At 34.8% G+C, this 20147-nt stretch overlaps 2 protein-coding genes across 2 annotated transcripts; both read left to right on the top strand.

Annotated features, from left to right (window-relative positions):
* Nucleotides 1-5095: 5095 nt before the first annotated feature.
* LOC113771775 (O-acyltransferase WSD1-like) lies at nt 5096-7136 on the top strand. The gene is made up of 2 exons (XM_027316336.1): nt 5096-5284; nt 6540-7136. Exons 1-2 carry the CDS (start codon nt 5096-5098, stop codon nt 7134-7136), a joined length of 786 nt encoding a protein of 261 aa, XP_027172137.1.
* A 903-nt stretch (nt 7137-8039) lies between these two features.
* On the top strand, nt 8040-8852 carry LOC113771774. The gene has a single exon (XM_027316335.1). The coding sequence runs from the start codon at nt 8040-8042 to the stop codon at nt 8850-8852; it is 813 nt and encodes a 270-aa protein (XP_027172136.1).
* The last annotated feature ends 11295 nt before the right edge of the window (nt 8853-20147 follow it).

Here is a 20147-nt window from a genome sequence, read left to right as displayed (position 1 = left end):
GTCAGCCTCAACCTAAGCCCGGGTTGGAGGATGATTGAAGAGCCTCCGTTATACTTGAGGCCTCTCCTAATTCATAATGTAATAGGCATTAGCCAATCTACACTAGTCACTTTGTCATGGGCCTCGGGCCCTCCATTAGACCCCAAAGAAGAAAAAAAAAAAAAGCCCCGTCTACAAATGATAAAGTCATTAGAGTGTTGCTACGTAAGGTGTTCAAGTAGGAAAATGGACATCTCCAGAAAAGATTTTAAGTTCAATTCCTTTTTTTTTTCTCTCCACCCGGACCAACCCACCCACTCGGCTTCTTATTAGAGAGTACGCATTACAGAAACGGCCTTAGATTCGGCCTGGACTAAGAAGGATTAGCGCGGGATTTTCATTGGCCTGCTTTACAAATTGGATCTGGCCCTGGATCCGATTTTGTGCAGACAAGCCCCCAGGACCGGATTTTGTATATAGGTTAAATATTTTGCAGAAGGGATCCTTTGTCTATTATGTCTGTCCATTCTCCTGTCCAATACAAAATTACGTAGTTCTATTTACTAATACTGTTGATGTGGTACATAACAAAACTTCAGACGTTTGACTGTCTTATGTTTCTTCTTCATTTTTTTTTTATTTCCTCTATTTACACAACTTAGTTACAATTCCCAAAACCCTATTGCTATCGTTACAATTCCCAAAACCTGTTGCTACCATTTTCTACCCAGAAGATGAAAGAAGTTCTTCAACAAAACAATTCTTTTCTTTCTGGTGTAAGTGAAAGCAAACAATTTTGGGAACCTTATTATTAAGAAAGAGACTTGAGTGTCAAGAAGATTTGTGACTTCTTTTGTCTCTCTTTTAGTTGATGCAATTGCTAACAGATTGCCAGAAACGAAAGTAGAAAACTGTCATTGTAGTAATCTAAATTAAATGGTATTTTTGGAAAAACAAAAAGAAGAAGAAGAAGAAGTGTATGGCAGCCAAACGTCTGAAGTTTTGTTATGTGTCATATCAGCCGTATTAGTAAGTGGAATTATATAGTTTTGCATTGGATAAGAAAGTGGACAGACATATTAGATAGAGGATCCCATCTGGATATTTTGGCACATTTTCATTTCAAATGGTGGTTATTTTTTGTACCAAAAAGTTGTGTTCAAGAATAAATTATTTACACAATTTAGTTACAATTCCCAAAACCCTATTGCTATCGTTACAATTCCTAAAACCTGTTGCTACCATTTTTTGCCTAGAAGACGAAAGAAGTTCTTCAACAGAACAATTCTTTTTCTTTCTGGTGTAAGTGAAAGTAAACAATTTTGGGAACCATATTAATAAGAAAGAGACTTGAGTGTCAAGAAGATTTGCGACTTCTTTTGTCTCTCTTTTAGTTGATGCAATTGATAACGGATTGCCAGAGATGAAAGTAGAAAATTGTCATTGTAGTAATCTAAATTAATTGGTATTTTTGAAAAAAAAAAACAAGAAGAAGAAGAAGTGTTTGACAGCCAAACGTCTGAAATTTTGTTATGTGTCATATCAGCCGTATTAGTAAGTGGAATTATATAGTTTTGCATTGAACAAGAAAGTGGACAGACATATTAAATTGAGGATCCCATCTGGATATTTTGGCACATTTTCATTTCAAATGATGGTTATTTTTTGTACCAAAAAGTTGTGTTCAAGAATACATTATTTACACAACTTAGTTACAATTCCCAAAACCCTATTGCTATCGTTACAATTCCTAAAACCTGTTGCTACCATTTTTTGCCTAGAAGACGAAAGAAGTTCTTCAACAAAACAATTCTTTTTCTTTCTGGTGTAAGTGAAAGTAAACAATTTTGGGAACCATATTATTAAGAAAGAGACTTGAGTGTCAAGAAGATTTGCGACTTCTTTTGTCTCTCTTTTAGTTGATGCAATTGATAACGGATTGCCAGAGATGAAAGTAGAAAATTGTCATTGTAGTAATCTAAATTAAATGGTATTTTTGAAAAAACAAAAAAGAAGAAGAAGAAGAAGTGTATGGCAGCCAAACGTCTGAAGTTTTGTTATGTGTCATATCAGCCGTATTAGTAAGTGGAATTATATAGTTTTGCATTGAACAAGAAAGTGGACAGACATATTAAATTGAGGATCCCATCTGGATATTTTGGCACATTTTCATTTCAAATGATGGTTATTTTTTGTACTAAAAAGTTGTGTTCAAGAATACATTGTTTCTAAACATTAGGAACAAGTGAAAAACATAATTTTCTAATAGATAAACAAGTTTCTTAACATCAAACTAACTAGAAAAACAATTGATCATTCTTTGAGAGAAAACTTGATATTTGTTATCAAGTCTGTCTAAATCTTGTTGTGTTCTAGAAGTAATTTGCCATAATCCTGTAATAAATACTTTGTGTATTGGAGGGTCAATAACACCTTAAGAATAACATAAAAGATGCCTTAAGATCATTAATCTCAACCCCACTTTTTTTCAGCACTTTTTTGTGCTTGTATATCAAATACACCAACAATTACTATTGGGTCAAGAATTATTATGTGAGTTGTCAGATTTGTCTTTTAAATGTTGAATACTTGATGTGTCCGTAACTTATTCCGGTCAAATTATGACTTGGAAATGTGACCAAGTAAAAAAGGAGTGTTTCTTATTTGTGAGCAATTAAGATAACTCATTTTGAATTTAAGGGACTAAATTTCATTTTTGTTAAAGAATGATCGATGTTATTTTCCCTTACATTAGTTATGAATATATGCTTTGAAGGTTCATCAAGTCAATATATCTTGCCTTTTAAACGTCCAACACATTGTAAATTGCAAAAGACGTTGTACGATAAGTAATTTCTGCTAGGATAAGGACTCACTATAATTGTATTTTGTGCGATTTCATTTAGTCATTGTACATGTTCAAAGTTTTGATGTACAAATACATCATAATATTGTAATGAATATATGTTAAATATTTTATTCATGTGCATCATTTTTACTTCGAATACAATAATATAATGTAATTATGCATCAAATAATATAAAAAATATAACAACTGGATCAAACTATACCAAACTCCAACTGCACTGAGTCCTCTCTTGGATGGTACCGCAATGTTCCAAATTTATTGCTTTAATTAAAAAAATATGTGGTAGAAGATTTACGTCAAAACATTTTACCATGTAAATGTCCAACACATTAACACATGGTCCTTCTATCATAACTAATTTCTACATAATTGATTAACTAATTTCATTTGTAGTTGAACGTTCAATTACCAATTATTGTGTGATTTAGTACAATAAAACCTCTATAAATTAATAATTTTGGAACCATACAAATTTTATTACTTTAAAGAGGTATTAATTTATCAAGTGTACTTACAATTCAAAAAAGCACTCATTTAATCAAGTAAAATTCTGTAGAAAAAATGGCCTCAAAGAACTTAATTAATCTTTTAGATGAAGAATATATATATATATATATATATATATATCAATCCCTTAACCAAACCTCAACCTCTTTGAATCCATTAACCAAAGACCTCATCATCATCACTTTCCTCCCATTCGCCTTTATCCTTGTGTTTTCTTTCTCTCACAAAATCTCTTCACTCTCTTCAGCAGTCCTAAAAGATGAAGTTCCCAAAGGTCCAAACTCTCTTCCTTCATGTCTATTGGTATCACCCCATTTCCCGTCCCTTTTTCCTTCACTTGTCGACCACCACTGGAACCACTCACTCCTCCGTCCAAATTTCATTAGGTTAAATTTCCTTTGGTAACCCAAGTGAACCCTGAATATTAACCTTGTCACTCCCATTATTAAGTATTAACCTCTGGAGTTAGGCAAAGAAATTTTCCACTTCAAACTGTACTTTTGTTCAAGATTGGTCGAGGTCCATTTTTTTTTCCTTTTTCTGTTCTTTTCGTCCCTTAATTTTTGGACTGCAACTGGAGTTCCTTTCTTCTCTTATCGCCTATTCAGAAAGGAATTATAATTTATAATCATGTGAAACATCGAAGGATTGCTACTGGTGTGTTTATTTAATTGGGTTGGTCTGATGGAGACACCTGCTATGTTAGGGATTGTGTCATGGTTGACAGCTTTATCATTCTGGCAGCAGAAATAGATTGATTATAGTTTGGAGAACATCTTATTCAAAATTAAATGGTGGCATCTTTGCAGATGGAAAGGAATTGGAAGGGAAGACCCCCAAATAGAAAAGAGGAAAAAGAGAGAGAGAGAGAGAGAGAAACCGGCAAGCACAGCATTTACAAGTTTTATACTTGCACGTCTGTGATGCCTACTGGCAATGCTCTTTCTTTTATTGGGCCGCTTCTCATTTGAAAAGGAAAGAACAGTTTGCTACAATCATCTACGAACCCACACAGGAAGATTTGAATTGGCAAATTTTCATGGCTTGTGAACTTCCGCGGCACAAGTATGGAAGGGCTCGTGATTGAGTACTTGATGCATTCCTTTCAAATAACTTTTTGATTTTTGAGTAGTTGGTTGATGCTTTTTCCGGATAGCAGTTGAGCCATGATACCACATATTCAATATGTCGTGCGCAAATTCGTTGGATATGAATGTCCGCAAAACCCTCCCTTATAGTTTCAAAATAGTCACGTAAACTCCCTATAATTTTATATAATGTAAAAAATGGACGGAACACACAATCAATTACAGCGTTTATATCGAGTGCACTCTGAAAATGCGTGTAATAAAATTTTAATATTCATGTAATCCTCTTATGATTTGCATAATATCTATTTTACCCTCCTATAATTTTTATATTTATCTACGTAATCCCTCTATACTTTAATTCAAGATAATTAATCCGTCGATTGATTTAACATTTAATAAGAGCACTATTGGTATTTTAATTAAAAAAGTTACATATGCTATTTTTCTCAAATTTTCACTTTACATAAAAGTATAAGGGAGGTGAAGTGAACATTTTAAAACGTTAGAAGGGTCATGTGGCAATAAACAAAATCATGATGGGGTTATATGTAATTTACTCATAAGGCAATATGTATATAAGTGAGCCGCATGCTCAGCCAAATGAGTCATCTGTGTAGCATCAAATACCAATCCTAGAAATCGGATGATAATGGAGTTTGAGCACGAAGAAGAATTATTAGAACCTGTGAGTCCTACTGGACAATACATGAGAAGCTCGGCCTTATCGCTCAGTATCATTGGTGTAATGGAGCTGGAAATTCCAATGGCCGAATCCATTGCCATTCAGCTAGTTAAGGATCTCTTCTTACCCATCAACCCGCGCTTCTCCTCCATCATGGTACACATATTTGTTCCTTAATTTTCTTCTATTGAAGAAGCAAGATTTGTTTTTCATTTCTTGAAAATTTTGGATAAGGCCTTTGCACTTATTGCACTAGCATATCAAGCTTAGTCTGTGCAACACACTTAACACATATGTCCAAATTTTAGCTAAAATTAGACATCTTTCACGGAGAACCACCCGCTGTAAGATTTTCCACACTTAAGTTTTAAAAGATAATTTTTTGGAAATTTATGTTGGCTAGTGTAAACTTTGCTTTCATAGCAAGGAGTGGTACTTATATTAGCATCCGAATATATACACATGGGTTCTTTCATCTTTTCCACCTATAGATTCATGGAATCCCTTGATCGTCAAAAAGAATAATTGAAAAGGTGATTTGATCTATGGAGATATATTTTGTTCTTTAGGGTAAATTGCATGTAACCCTCTTGTAGTTTTGTCTATTGCCACGTAATCCCTCTAACATTTCAAAATATCCATTTTACCCCCTATGATTTTATGTAAAATGGAAAGTTGACGAAAAATAACTTATATAACGTCATTAATTGAAATACTAATAGTACCCTTACTTAAATGTTAAATCAATCGATGGCTTAATTATATAAAAGCATGGGGGGATCATATGGATGAATGTAAAAATCTCGAGGCATTAAATTGGATATTTATACAAACTATAAAGGGGTTATATAGAGATTAAGATTTTATCACACATAGTTTTAGAGTGCATTTGGTATAAATCTCATAAATGATTGTACATTTTGTCCATTCTCTACCTTATATAAAACCATAGGGGGTTATGTGATTATTTTGAAACTTTAGAGGACATCATTTAATGTTATGCAAAAGTAATCAACCCTTTCTTTTATTATTTGTGTTGTGTAGTTGTAGGCTTTATACAATCTTTAGACTTAGGATATTGCTTTTGAGGGTAATTTAGTTTTTCTATAGTAACAAGTAAATGTCACATGAGCAATTTAGTGCAAAATTGGGCGCACAATGCCAAGTGAACATGATTGATAAAAATAGACTAGAACCCCCCGGGGGGGATCCGATTCAAATTTCAGGGGTATTTTCAGAATTAACCCTAAAAAAAGGTTCTGTTTTTTAAATGAATAATAGGTCGAGTTCAGCAATAAGAAATAGTCAATATAGTTTAGGTAGCAATCCATTTCAAAAACAAAAAGAAATATATGATGGATTCCCAGCTACAGCTTCCTAAGACAAGGTAGAATACAAATTGATTGTGAAGAAACTGATTGCAGGAGAGGATGGACAGAAGAAATGGAAAAGGGTAGAAGTGAATATCAACGAGCATGTGAACTTTCCAAAATTTCCACAAGGAATGTCACCAGATTATTATGATGATTGTCTCTCAAACTATTTGTCAAAGCTAGGAATGGAGGATTTTCCACCAGAGCGTCCATTGTGGGAAATTCATGTAATGAATTATCCAACAACAAATGCGGCAAGCAATATTGTATTTAAGCTTCATCATGCACTTGGAGATGGATATTCCTTCGTGGGAGCTCTTCTTTCTTGTCTAAAAAGATCGGACAATCCTTCCCTGCCGTTGACATTCCCTTCACTTCAGTCTAAGACAAAGTTCAACACTGCCAGCACAACTTTTTTGCCTGATGTACTCTCAAGGGCCTTCAATACGATTTACTATTTTGGATATGGTGTTCTGAAAGGCTTCTTGTTACGAGATGATCACTCTTCAATTCGATCAGATGACGAAGGGGTGCTGTTTCGACCGTTGACTATGACCACTATGGAATTTTCCCTTGATCAATTCAAACAAATCAAGGCCAAACTTCGAGTGGTAAATCTTGGAGTCATTTACTGAATCGAAATTTCATGATTATTCATCTGCCTTGTCTTTTATAGATTTTGGCCACTTTTTTTTTTTTTTACTAATCTTGTTCAAGGGATAATAATGTGGACCAAAATCAGTTTAACTTATTATACATCAATTTTAATTGTTTTCATAGGCTAAGACATTTGTTTTCCACTCCTTAACAGACAATTAATGATGTGATTACGGGAATAATCATGTTTGGAACAAGAATATATATGCGAGAAATGAATCATGAGTCAAGCGAGGCAAATTGTACCGCTGCAGTGTTACTCAACACCAGGTACACCGCTGGGTACAAGTCAGTAAGTGAGATGATCAAACCTGTAGTAGTTAAATCAAGATTGTTATATTGTTGGTCTTGGTTTCCTAGTCGGTAGTGATTTTTAAGTCCAAATACAATTGTATTTCGGAAGCTAAGTTTTAAGAGACTAAGTGGTCTATATATACCACTTCTAGTAACCTCTTCCATTGTGCCGTGAGTTGAGAAGAATAAGATACATTAGTGCCTCCTAGAGCTCTGCTTGTTTTCGGCTCTTATCCTTGTTTTTGTTCCTTCGGTTTTTGTTTCCGCTGCAATACTTATTTGACTTTGAGTTTTGTCTTGAATTGTTTATCCTGTGGGTTCTATTTCTACAAAGTGGCATCAGAGCTTTGTTTGAGATCCTGAGAAATTAAAATATGGATCCAAATTATTTGCACAATTGTCACGTTTTTATCTTCGATGGTAAAAACGATTTTGAGGCTTGGAGGTCGATGATGAAGAATTTTTTCCAAAATATTGGAGTTTGAAATATTGTCGAAACAGGATATACGGAGCCGATAGAAGGTATAGAATTATCAAGCAATACAGTTAAAGAATTAGAGAGAAATAGACAGTTGGATTGCAAGACAATGTACTATCTCAACACTCAAGTCCAGTTGCATGTTGCCAAAAAATTTATACATGCAAAGTCGGTAAAAGAGGCTTGGACAATTTTTGTGAACTCAAATCGAGGTGCTGCTAACGTGAGAAAAATCAGATTGCAGGAACTTAGGAGACAATTTGAGTTGGCCCAGATGAAATCCACGGAGTCAGTTAAAGATTTTATTGGCACAATTAAAGAAATTGTCAATGATATGGAGTCCAATGGTGAGAATTTGGAAGAGGTTAGAGTTGTTGAAAAAGTTCTAAGATCTCTAACTACCAAATTTCACACCAAGAAGACGGTCCTTGAAGCCACAAAGGACCTTGACAATTTGTCACTTGCTGAATTGGAAGGTGAATTGCTGACGTATGAGATGTCCCTGAATCAGCAGCCATCGGATACAGTAGAGGAGGTGTTACAAGCCAAGGTAGATCACCCAAAAGGAAAAGAGGGGGTGAATCGTATGGACACAAATCAAAGGGGCCAGAACTTCAGAGGTAGAGAACGTGGAGGCAGAGGTAACTTTCGTGGTCGTGGAAGAGGTAATTATTCTTACCAACCCAGAAATAATTTTAATGGGGATCAGGAAAATAGTCAACAACAAAGTCAAAGAAATAATTTTCAAAGGCGTGATAGATCTAATGTCCAATGTTATAATTGTGGTAAAATTGGTCATTATCAGAATGAATGTTGGTCCAATGAAGAGGTGTATGCTAAAGTGGCTGAAAATAGTAGTGATAGAGAGGAGATCTTGTTGTTTTCTAGTTCTACATCTGAAGAGTCTATGAAAAATGATTAGTTTATTGATTCTGGTTGTAGTAATCATATGTGTGGTAAAAAGGAGATGTTTTCTGACTTGGATGAATCTTTTCATGCATCTGTGAGATTTGGAAACAATGAAAGAGTGTCTGTTCTTGGAAAAGGAAAAATCAAAATTATCTTGCAAGATGGGTCTTCAAATTATATTTCTGATGTTTTCTATGTGCCAAGTTTATATCATAATTTGTTGAGTTTGGGACAACTGTCTGAGAAAGGTTATGATCTGCATTTTAAATATGGTGATGGCACCATAAGTGATAAGAAATTGGGATTAATTGCCAAGGTAAAAATGAACCGTAGTCGTTTGTGGCCTCTTTCTCTTAACTGTGGTGATTTACCTTGCTTTAATTTCGTGACTTGTGATGATTCTTGGTTATGGCATATGCGTTTTGGGCATTTGAATTTTGGGAGTTTGAAATTTCTTGCAAGAAAAAAATTAGTTGTTGGGTTGCCTTCTGTTGAGTTTCCTGACAAGAAGTGTGAGTCTTGTATTTTGGGAAAGAAGCACAGGGATCCTTTTCCAAAAGACAAGGCTTGGAGGGCTAATCGACCGCTTGAACTGATTCATTCAGATTTATGCTCAGTTGAAGTTCCTTCCAATGGTGGTAGTAAGTATTTTATTACCTTCATTGATGATTTCAGTAGGAAGACATGGGTGTATTTTTTAAAAAATAAATCTGATGCATGTGATGTGTTTAAAAAATTCAAATATTATGTAAAGAAGCAGAGTGACTACTTTATTAAAATTTTGAGAACTGACAGAGGCACTGAGTATCTTGTTTGTGATGACTATTTAGTGGAAAGTGGTATAAAACATCAAATGACAGCTAGATATACACCTCAGCAAAATGGTGTGGCAGAAAGAAAGAATAGGACTGTGATGGATATGGTGAGATCTATGATGCACTCCAAAGGTATTCCTAAATCCCTTTGGACAGAAGCAGTATTTTGCGCTATTTATGTTTTGAACAGGTGTCCTACTAGATACAATTTTGGGAAGACCCCACAAGAGATTTGGACTGGCATGAAACCGGATATTTCTCACTTCAAGGTATTTGGCTGTCTTGCGTATGCGCATGTTCCAGATCAGTTGAGAAAGAAATTGGATGACAAAGTAAAAAAGTGTATTTTTATTGGATATAGTCATGAGACAAAGGGGTATAAGTTATTCAATCCAAACACAGGAAAGGTGATTGTTAGCAGAGATATAACTTTTGATGAACATAGAGTTTGGGATTGGTCTAGAAAAGATCTCGAGACATCACCAAAATATCCATCCATTTCTTCCATTATGGGACCGAGTGCTAGTAAGCAAGTAGTGGAGCAAGTTGTGCACTCTTATGGTGATCCCTCAACTTCTACTATTCAGGTTGAGACATCCAGTCGACCACAGAGAGAACGCCGCATGCCAGCCCGATTTGATGATTATGTTGTTGGCACAGATGATGATTTAACTGATGAAGCAATTGTAAATTTTGCTATTTTTGCAGATTGTGACCCTGTTTTATTTAAAGAAACTGTCAAAGATGATTATTGGGTTCGTGCAATGGATGAAGAAATTCATGCCATTGAGAAAAATGATACATGAGAGTTGACCACTATCCCACCTGAAAAGAAGCCAATTGGAGTGAAATGGGTATATAAGACCAAGTATAAGCCAACAGGAGAGGTGGATCGCTTCAAAGCGAGATTGGTTGTCAAAGGCTATAAGCAGAAGGCAGGTATTGATTATTTTGAAATTTTTGCACCAGTTGCCAGACTTGATACTGTTCGTATGATTGTATCACTTGCTGCAAATAATTGCTGAAAAATTCATCAAATGGATGTGAAATCTGCATTTTTAAATGATTATCTTGAAGAAGAGGTATATGTTGAGCAGCCTGCAGGTTATATTAGAAAGGGTCAAGAAGATAAAGTATATAGATTGAAAAAGGCATTATATGGTTTGAAACAAGCTCCTAGAGTTTGGTACACTCGCATTGATACCTATTTTGTTGAGTATGGTTTTCTGAGATGTCCATATGAGCATACTTTGTACATCAAATTCAACTCTGAAGGAGATGTCCTTATTGTATGCTTGTATGTGGATGACTTGATATTTACAAGCAATAATTCCAAACTAATTTCTGAATTCAGGGAGGCCATGATTAGTCAATTTGAGATGACAGATTTGGGATTGATGTCTTATTTTCTTGGTATTGAGGTTCATCAATTGGATGATGGAATTTTTATTTCACAAAGGAAGTATGCAAGTGATATTCTAAAGAAGTTTAAGATAGATGTGGCTAAACCAATGATGACGCCGATTGAAGAAAAATTGAAATTAACCAAAGATGGTACTGGTGATTTTGTTGATGCTACTTATTTTAGGAGGTTGGTGGGGAGTCACAGGTATTTAACTTCTACGAGACCTGACATCACTTATGGAGTTGGTTTGATTAGTAGATTCATGGAGTCTCATGCCAGTCTCACTTGCAAGCTGCTAAGAGAATTTTGAGATACGTTCAAGGTATGCAATCTGACGGTATATTTTATTCATCTTCACATGATAACAACCTTGTTGGATACACTGATAGTGATTGGGCTGGTGACACAATACAAAGGAGAAGCACTTCTGGTTATGCATTTTACTTGGGATCTGGTGTATTTTCTTGGTCCTCAAAGAAACAACAGGTGGTTGCTTTGTCCACAGCAGAAGCGGAGTACATGGCGGCTACAAGTAGTGCTACTCAAGCACTTTGGTTGTGGAAAATGCTTGGATTCTTACAACACAAGCAAGATGATCCTACCATAATACTTTGTGATAGTTTGTCTGCTATTGAGTTGACAAAAAATCCAGTTTTTCATGGACGCAGCAAGCATATTGACATCCAGTGTCATTTTATTCGTGAGTTAGTTCAAGAGCAAGAAATTGCCATTGATTATTATAGAAGTGAAGATCAAGTAGCTGATATTTTGACAAAGCCGCTCAAATTGGAGATGTTCATGAAATTGAAGAAGATGCACGGCATGGTGAAATTTGAAGATCTTGATTTAAGGGAGGCTATGTAGTAGTTAAGTCAAGTCTTGGTTTCCTAGTCGGTAGTGGTTTCTTTAAATCCAAGTCCAATTGTATTCCCTTTGTGATTTGGAAGCTAAGTTATAGGAGACTAAGTGGTCTATATAAACCAGTACTAGTAGCCTTGTCAGATGTGCCGTGAGTTGAGAAGAATAAGATACATTGGTGCCTCCTAGAGCTCTGCTTGTTTTCGACTCTTGTCCTTGTTTTTGTTCCTTCGATTTTCGTTTCCGCTGCAATACTTATTTGACTTTGAGTTTTGTCTTGAATTGTTTTATCCTGTGGGTTCGATTCCTACATAAATCAGTCCATCTTCATTCAATTTTATCAGTGGTTCGTAGACCTTGGTCTCTATTTTTCACGTAACTCTCTGACATTACTGAGAGGTCAGAGGAGGAGACGGAGGAGATTTAGGGTTTTTCCTTCATTTTCCCGTATTTACTTGTCTATTTTTGTCTCTTGGGTTGCTGAAAGTTTGGGTTGTTGAAAGTTTCGGTGGCAGGTGGTGGTGTTTGGCAACGGTGGCAGCAATGGCTGACGAAGGTGCAGTGACAATGGCGCCGGTAGCGACTAAAGGAAAAAAAATAAGGAAGAAAAGAACGAAGAAAAAGAGAAACAGAAAAGCAATATCACCAAAGAAGCTTCCAGTTTGCTTTCTGGTTTGCTGCCCAGGCAGTCGAGGAGAAGGGGAAAAGAAGGGAAGAAGAAAAGCTAAAAGAAAAAAATTAAATGTAGAATTATCCCAATTATTTGTCATACAATGCTACCGCACTCACTCGTCAAGTGCGTGTAACTCACTTTCTGTTAAATTGGACGATTTCTGTCCATTTTTCAAAGAAGTTCATAGCATAAGGAGGTTATGTAAGTGTTTTTAAACAATGAGAGAGTTTCATGTGTAATAGACAAATCACAGGAGATTTAATGCATTTTACCCCAAAAAAATGACATATTTACGTATATTATATGAATTCACCTTGTCAATGTGAAAGACAAAAAAATTGAAGAAAACTGACAGGAAAAAGCAGGAAAATTCACACTGACAGGAAAAAGCAGGAAAATTCACACTGACAGGAGAAAGTGACAAAACGCATTAAGGAAAATTACCAAACTCGAGTATGCAAAAAGAAGCGTTGTTAGCGGAAGTCTGATAGTCTAATGCCAGAATAAGAACAAACATGTTTGTTATCTACAAATGACTCGTGCAAGAAGTAGAATAGCTTTTCAACAACACCATCGAGTTAATTGCTAATTGAAGCTAAAAAAGAAAGAAAGCTTATTTTTCATAAGGAAAAATTGTTCAAAACATCCCTTACATTTAAGCCACAAATATTGAATAAGTCACATGGTGAAATCAAATATATATATACATGAGTTTAAAATAAAATTATTAATTTTAAACCCATTTATATATGTATTAAATAGCATGTGTACAATTACAATTAATTTATTTATAGGTGAAATCAAATAGAGATATATTACATGCTATTCGTACTATTCAAGTGAAATCAAACAGATATATATATGGGTTTTAAAAAAAGTTATTCATACACATAGTTAATAAGGGATGAAAAAATTTATTTTGTGAAATGTGAGGGACTATGTATCAGATTATGTAAAATTTGATTTGACAATTTTATCTCTAAAAAATAATCACGTGCAAAGCACATGGTGGTGGATTCCGACCAAAAATTAGTCGGAAACCTAGGTAGGGGCCAAAATTGATCAATGTGAATTTGTAAGGAACGTAAAATTACATTCTTAAATGTTAGGAATGAAAAAAATTATTTTACAAAATGTGAGAGACGTTTTGAACGATTTTTCCTTTCCATAAAGATCATGAAAATTCTGTTTAGTCTACCCACGTTCAAGTTATTATATTTTTAAGAAAGTGAAATCATTTGAAACTCCAAAATATGTTTAATAAGTAAAAAGGCAAAAAAAAAGGACTGTGCAGCCTAACTGGTTTCAAACACTGGGGGCAATGTCGACGATTATATTTGTATCTGTTTTCCTCAAAAATAGCACCTCTTGACTCAGTATCAATTTTTCACAAAAATAGCATCTCTTGAAATATTTGTATCTATTTTTTAGAAAATATCAGCCCCTCTTAGAAAGTGTATTAATACAAATTGCATTTTGGAGGAGAGAGAGTGATTTAGTTTCCTTAATACCTTTAGACTGACCAAAAAAAATCTATGTAGAAAGTGAGGGGGGTCAAAGTATGAAATGCATGAAAATTGTATAGCCATGAAGAAAGGTGAAAGACCGTTGGAAGGTAATGGCTACTTTTGGGATGTTGCAGCAGTATTAAAAAGCAGAAATAGCTTCATAAAATGGGCAGATTGAGAGGAAATTGGTGGCAAAAAATGGTTAGTTCATCCTTTGGAGGGCACTCATACAAATCACCATCATCATTGAGCATCAAGAATCGGTATTGTAAATGCAATCGCAAATCTACATTAAGAATTCCAGAAAGTGAAAGAAATCCGGATAATCTATATTTCAGTTGTTCAAAGTGCAACAACTTCTAGTGGTATGAAGGAAATGAAGGTGAAGAAGTGCAGAGCCAAATACATGAAATTGATTCTGTAGTGAAGAAAGGAAAATGTGGCCAGGAAACAATCTTTTCAGTTCAACAAAATGCAATTATCACTTGCTTGTTCATCATCAATCTCATATTCTTAGCAATTTATCTTTTCATTCAAATTGTTAAAGCAATTGGTTGAAGTAGAAGTAACAGGAGATATGTTCCAAATTGTTTGGAGCATCACTAGTCATAAATGAAAGAACCAAAAGACTTTTATAGGTTGGACATGATTGTTAAGCTATATGAAAATGAAATGAAGGTGTTATTTACTTGATACTTATATGTTAAGATTTGTTGCATTATAGTTATACCAAAAGTCATACTTGAACAGGCATAAATTAAGAACACAAGTCATTATCCTTAAGTAGAACAATATTTCACTGCTAAACTCGTTGGAAAACAGCAGAGCATACAAGACTAAAGAAAGCTCAGAATTCTAGATTCAACTACCATTACATGTGGGTTAAAACACGAAAATACATAATACTAATGAGTCATGGAGTTTCTAATAATGCCAACAACAGTAATAGATACAGTGACATTGCCTAAATTGCAATTCCCAAGCAAATAAAAACAGCACTTAAGAGTAGTTCGCAGATGGTGGGAATGCATATAAGTACTTGGCATAAGCAATGCACTTGTACTTAACAAAAGTATATAGCAATTCATATGATTTCAAAACACCATCTAGAAACAATTATCTAAATGGTAAGGATTGCAATATTAAGAATTGTACAAAGCCAGTTCTACTACAACACACAAAAAGTCATTTGGAGTACATTCTTTTTTCACCTCCAAAATAACTAGTTATGCTTAATTAGAACGACATACTGATGCTGCTACTGTTATTGTGAGATCCTATAGTTGTAGAAGTGGATATGCTAACGTTTCTTTCAACTTGAGATGCGCCATGATTTGGAGTAATTGCAGATGCAGTGACTATTGGAGTTTGTTGTAGATTAACAGCTTCATTTGGCCTTTGTCTCTTATTATTGTTAGCAACAGTAGTTCCAACTCTAGCAAATTGTTTTCCTCTCTGATACCATAATACAAAAGCTATAAGTTAATTGGTCATGACTACAAACTAGTACATGGTTGTCATGAAACTAATTTCTGATATCATATACCTTTCTGGTATTAGTACTAGTGCTAGCAGATTGATTAACTTGAACATTAGCTCCAATAGTTTGATTTTAGGTACTTTCATTACTGCCTTGACTTGATACAACCGCAGGTACATTTTCTTGTGCATGATCCTGGCAAATCATGACTCAAACAAATTCATTTGTAAGGTATTAAATACACATAAAGAAACAATCTGATATTGATTTTTTTACCCATAGAACAAATCCTGCTAATCCTATATTGGCAATGCCTCTTCCTGGTTTTCTTTTTCGACTTGCCACCTGATTAGCAGAAGTGGAGCTCCCTTTTTTTTCAACAACAGGAGTTCCTTGACAAATTCTCCTATTATGTCCAAATGCACCACACTTAGAGCACCTGAAACTGATTGACCTCTTGTGTTGAGATGAAGGAGCTCCTTCATCAGGTGCTCTTCTTCTATTTTTCCTTGGTCTACCAGCTCTTCATCTAAGTGGTAGTGGTAAAACTATTTTGGGTGTCATGTCTTCCATAGGAGGCCACCTATTCATATGTGGAATTAGGCTGATCATGGATACATATGTCTTTATATATTGATCTCTTGAAAAAGCTGTATCACAGTAACTTTCTAGTTTCTCTTTTCTATAAATAGCTCCTAGTGTAGCATGTTTGCAAGGAAGGCCAATCAATTAGAAAGCCCCGCACTCACATGTCTTCTCATGCAACTTTACTATGTAGGACTTATCCACATCTGCTACTTCAAATGTGTTCTCACTGGCCATTGTCAGCTCACACTTTCTTGATTGGGCTTCAATTTCCTTCAAATTAGCAATAACATGTGGAGTAATAGTATATGTCCATGTGCACCCTTTTTGATACCTCTTATGTAGTTTCTTTATGAATTTTTGCCTCAGTCCATCAGCCAGAGCAAGTATAATCTTTCCTTTCAGTTCACCAACCTATGCATTAAAAGATTCTATGAAATTATTGGTGACATGATCACACTTAATTTCAGATGAAAATGTATGCCTTGTCCAAGTAGACTTGGGAATGTTTGCTAAATATCTCCAAGGATCTAAGTTAATATCCTTTCTTCTTTCTATAGCCTCATTGTGCCATATAAGATCATAACTTTTAGCTTCTTGCCGAAAGAATCTCCTTAGAAGCAATCTTGGGAATTTCACTTTGAAGTTCTTGTAGATATGCCAATCACAATATCCTGCATCAGCTTGTGGCACTTGTTCCTCACATGCAAAATTTAGTCCACGTACAAAGGTATGCATAAATAGCCATGGTTAAACGACAGCCAATTAAAACAGCAACAGTATTAATCTTATTACATGAAACATTGAAACAAGTAACATACCTTCTACCTATCATTCATGAAGGTGAGTGGAATATTGGTTGGAAATGGGTCAAAGAAGTCCTGAAAATAAAAAAAAAAAATCAACTCCAAGTATCCTTGTTTTCGCACTCTACAACAGCAAAGGCTAATGAAACAAACTATTATTCCCATCAAAAGCAACAATAGTCAATAGAATACCCCCAAATGCACCTTTCAAATGACATCCATCAAAGCCAATAAATGGCCTGCAACCTGCAACCAATCCATCTCTTTGTGCCTTGAAACTTATGAACAATCTCGAAAATCTAGACTCTATAAGAAGGTTAGGCCTGTCATAGTGAATTTTCATGATATTTTCTGGGTTATTATTCCTCAAAAGTTCATCATATTTTGGCAAATTTCCATATGCCTCATTGTGTGACCCTTCTATCTATTCCAAGGCTTTCTTTTTTGCCTTGTAGATCTCCATTCTACTTGGCTGGACTCCATGCTTCATCATTTCAGCAATTACTCCCTTGCTTGTCATCTCTAGGTAGTCTCTCATCACAAAAATTAATTTCTTTGCAATCCAATCAGATGTTGCTTCTAAGTTTTTCCTATTCATGACACACGTATGCTCAGGTCTATATGTTTTAATCATGAAAGTGGTTGTATCAGCAACTGGGGATGCATGAATCCTCCAATTCCTTTGAGAACCACACTTGGCAGTGTACCTACTTTTTTCATTTTTAAACCTTACCAATAGAAATCCTTTCTGAATAGCATAGTCTTTCAAAGTTGCTCTAAATGTATTCATATTGATAAATGGCATCCCTTTTTCAAACTCAATGTCCTCTCTTAGATTATAAGTCCTTATTTTGGACTGCATGATTGCTCTCATAGGATCCAGCTCTTGCTCAGATTTTGAATCAGGCACAACAAGAGATTTCTCTTTCTCCTCATAATCAGATAAGTCATTTTCACCCTTGTCACTAGAAGAAATTGATACCTTACCTTCAACTATGACATTCTCCAAGTCACTATCTATGTCATCCTTTCAAGAGTCATCAGAACTAGAAGTATAAATCTCATCATCACCCTCCAGGTTTTCTACATGAATAGGAACTTTTTCGATTCCTATGCCTTCCTATACATTATGAGTTTGGTTGTTCTCTATTGTATTCTCCTCTGTTGTAGGAATAATATCCAAGTATAGCAAGTACAAGTTTATAACAAGATCTTTTTCATGAAGTTTAAACATATAAAGGATTAATTTTTCATTGGTAATGTCCATAAAACCTGTTGTCCTAGGAATCGCTCATTCCATATGCAAAAGCATGTTTAAATTTCCAGGCAAGTCATTCATTGTCTTATCAGTAACATCACCGAGAAGGTCAATATATTGGTAGTTCTTTGGATCGACATTAGGAATTCTAACTTTGTTTCCTATGTAATGGACTACGATATCATGTGCAATAATTCTTCCTATCCTACATATCAGTGTGTTATCAACAAAAGTTTCAGTCAGCTGCTATAATGATCACATTTTGAAACATTGCAGAAATTATACCAAATGCATACTTATTGAAAGCAAAACTCAAGTTGCAAAACAAAACCTTCTCAATAGAAAGTATGAAGAAGCAACTTTACTAGTTTTTCATTTGTATTGCAACTTTTATCTACAAACCTACTCCATGCTTCTGTATTCTAGTTTTAGAAAACTAAATAGTTATTAAATTGTTGACTGAAATAAAATAAAGGTCGCGCTTCTATCATCAAAGCACATATTAGTCAGCTGCCAATATCAATAATACTTAATAAAACAAGACCAACAAAGGCTCTGGTTAGATTGTAAACTTGGTCAACAAGTCCAACAAAAAAAAGACAAGGAAAAAGAGCTCTTATAGCTTGATCATCAAGAAAATCTCACAATCAACAAAGGTTCCCTAGATCATCAAGAAAAATAGAGCTTTATGAATCTACTTTAATCATGAGATCTGAATCATCTCCTATTACTTATTGATCATATAAAGCACTGGCTCAAGATTTTTACCTCTTGTACAGCTTAGTTTTGAGAATGACGCCTTCACTTCAAAGAAAATTTCACAAACTCAAGTTGCAAATTTCTCCTCCTCTACAATATCCAGCCTTGTATTGTTCTTGTTGTGAAATAGAAGAGAGAAAAACAGCTTCACCTACAATATCCAGTCATTTTTTAAGTAGTGTTTCATTCTCCCTTTATTTGCATGCCTTTGGAAGTCTTGTCAGTGCATTTTGCGCCTTTGTTAGTACGAAAGAAGAGCAAGGAAGGCTCCAATTGTTTCCCAAGCTTAGGCTATTACACGCATTTTTTTTTTTTTGCCTTTTTTTCTTTTTAGCAGCTGAATAATTCCTAGTAGAAACGAGGTTATTATTGACAATTTATCTCTTTTGATAGTGACATGTGACCCTACAATCACTTGAGGGGTGGTAAGAGAGATTTGAAAATGTGGAGGGAACTTAGTGATATTTTATGAAATCTTAGGGGAGGTTTCTGAAATTACATGTGAAGCAACCCCAGATCAACCAATCTAGAAAAGCCATCTTCGACAAGGCTAATTTCAAAGATCACTGTAAGTAGATTTTTGCTTGTATTGTTGGAAGCATCTTGCTTTTCCTTCTTCTTCTAAAACTTTCAAAAGAAATATTTTTCTTTCTTCTTCTTTATTTTTGGATTGATATTTATCCTTTCTTCTTTGGGACGGACTTGTTTATCCCTCTTCAATCACATGCACTTTTATTGAAAAGTCTTTATTATCTTCTTGTACTTGAAATCTTTATTCCCTTGCATACGAAATTCAAAAGTAATGAAAAGATTTATGAGAGGAATATCTTTTGTTTCAAACTTCTTCTGAATTCTTTTCAACATGGTGGTATTTTATCTATTATCGACCTACTAGATGAAATCAAAAATTAATGAAAATATTTCTGAGAGAAATATCTCCTGTTTCAAGCTTCTCATGAATTCTTTTCAACATGGCGGTAGTTTACCTGTTATCTACCAACTATATTATCTGCCTATTAGATAAAAAGAAAGAGGGAGTTATTATATTCTCCCTCTTTCTTGCCATGTGGTACTTTAGCCACTCAAATTAGATGCCGCATGGACTCTTCCTTATCTGCTTTTCAAGAGCCAAATGCCCCTACCCTTCTAATATTTTGATTA

Source organism: Coffea eugenioides, chromosome 5, assembly GCF_003713205.1.
Source record: "Coffea eugenioides isolate CCC68of chromosome 5, Ceug_1.0, whole genome shotgun sequence".
Taxonomy (NCBI): Eukaryota; Viridiplantae; Streptophyta; class Magnoliopsida; order Gentianales; family Rubiaceae; genus Coffea; species Coffea eugenioides.
Note: the sequence above shows the minus strand (reverse complement) of the source record. Positions and strands in the feature narration are given on the sequence as shown.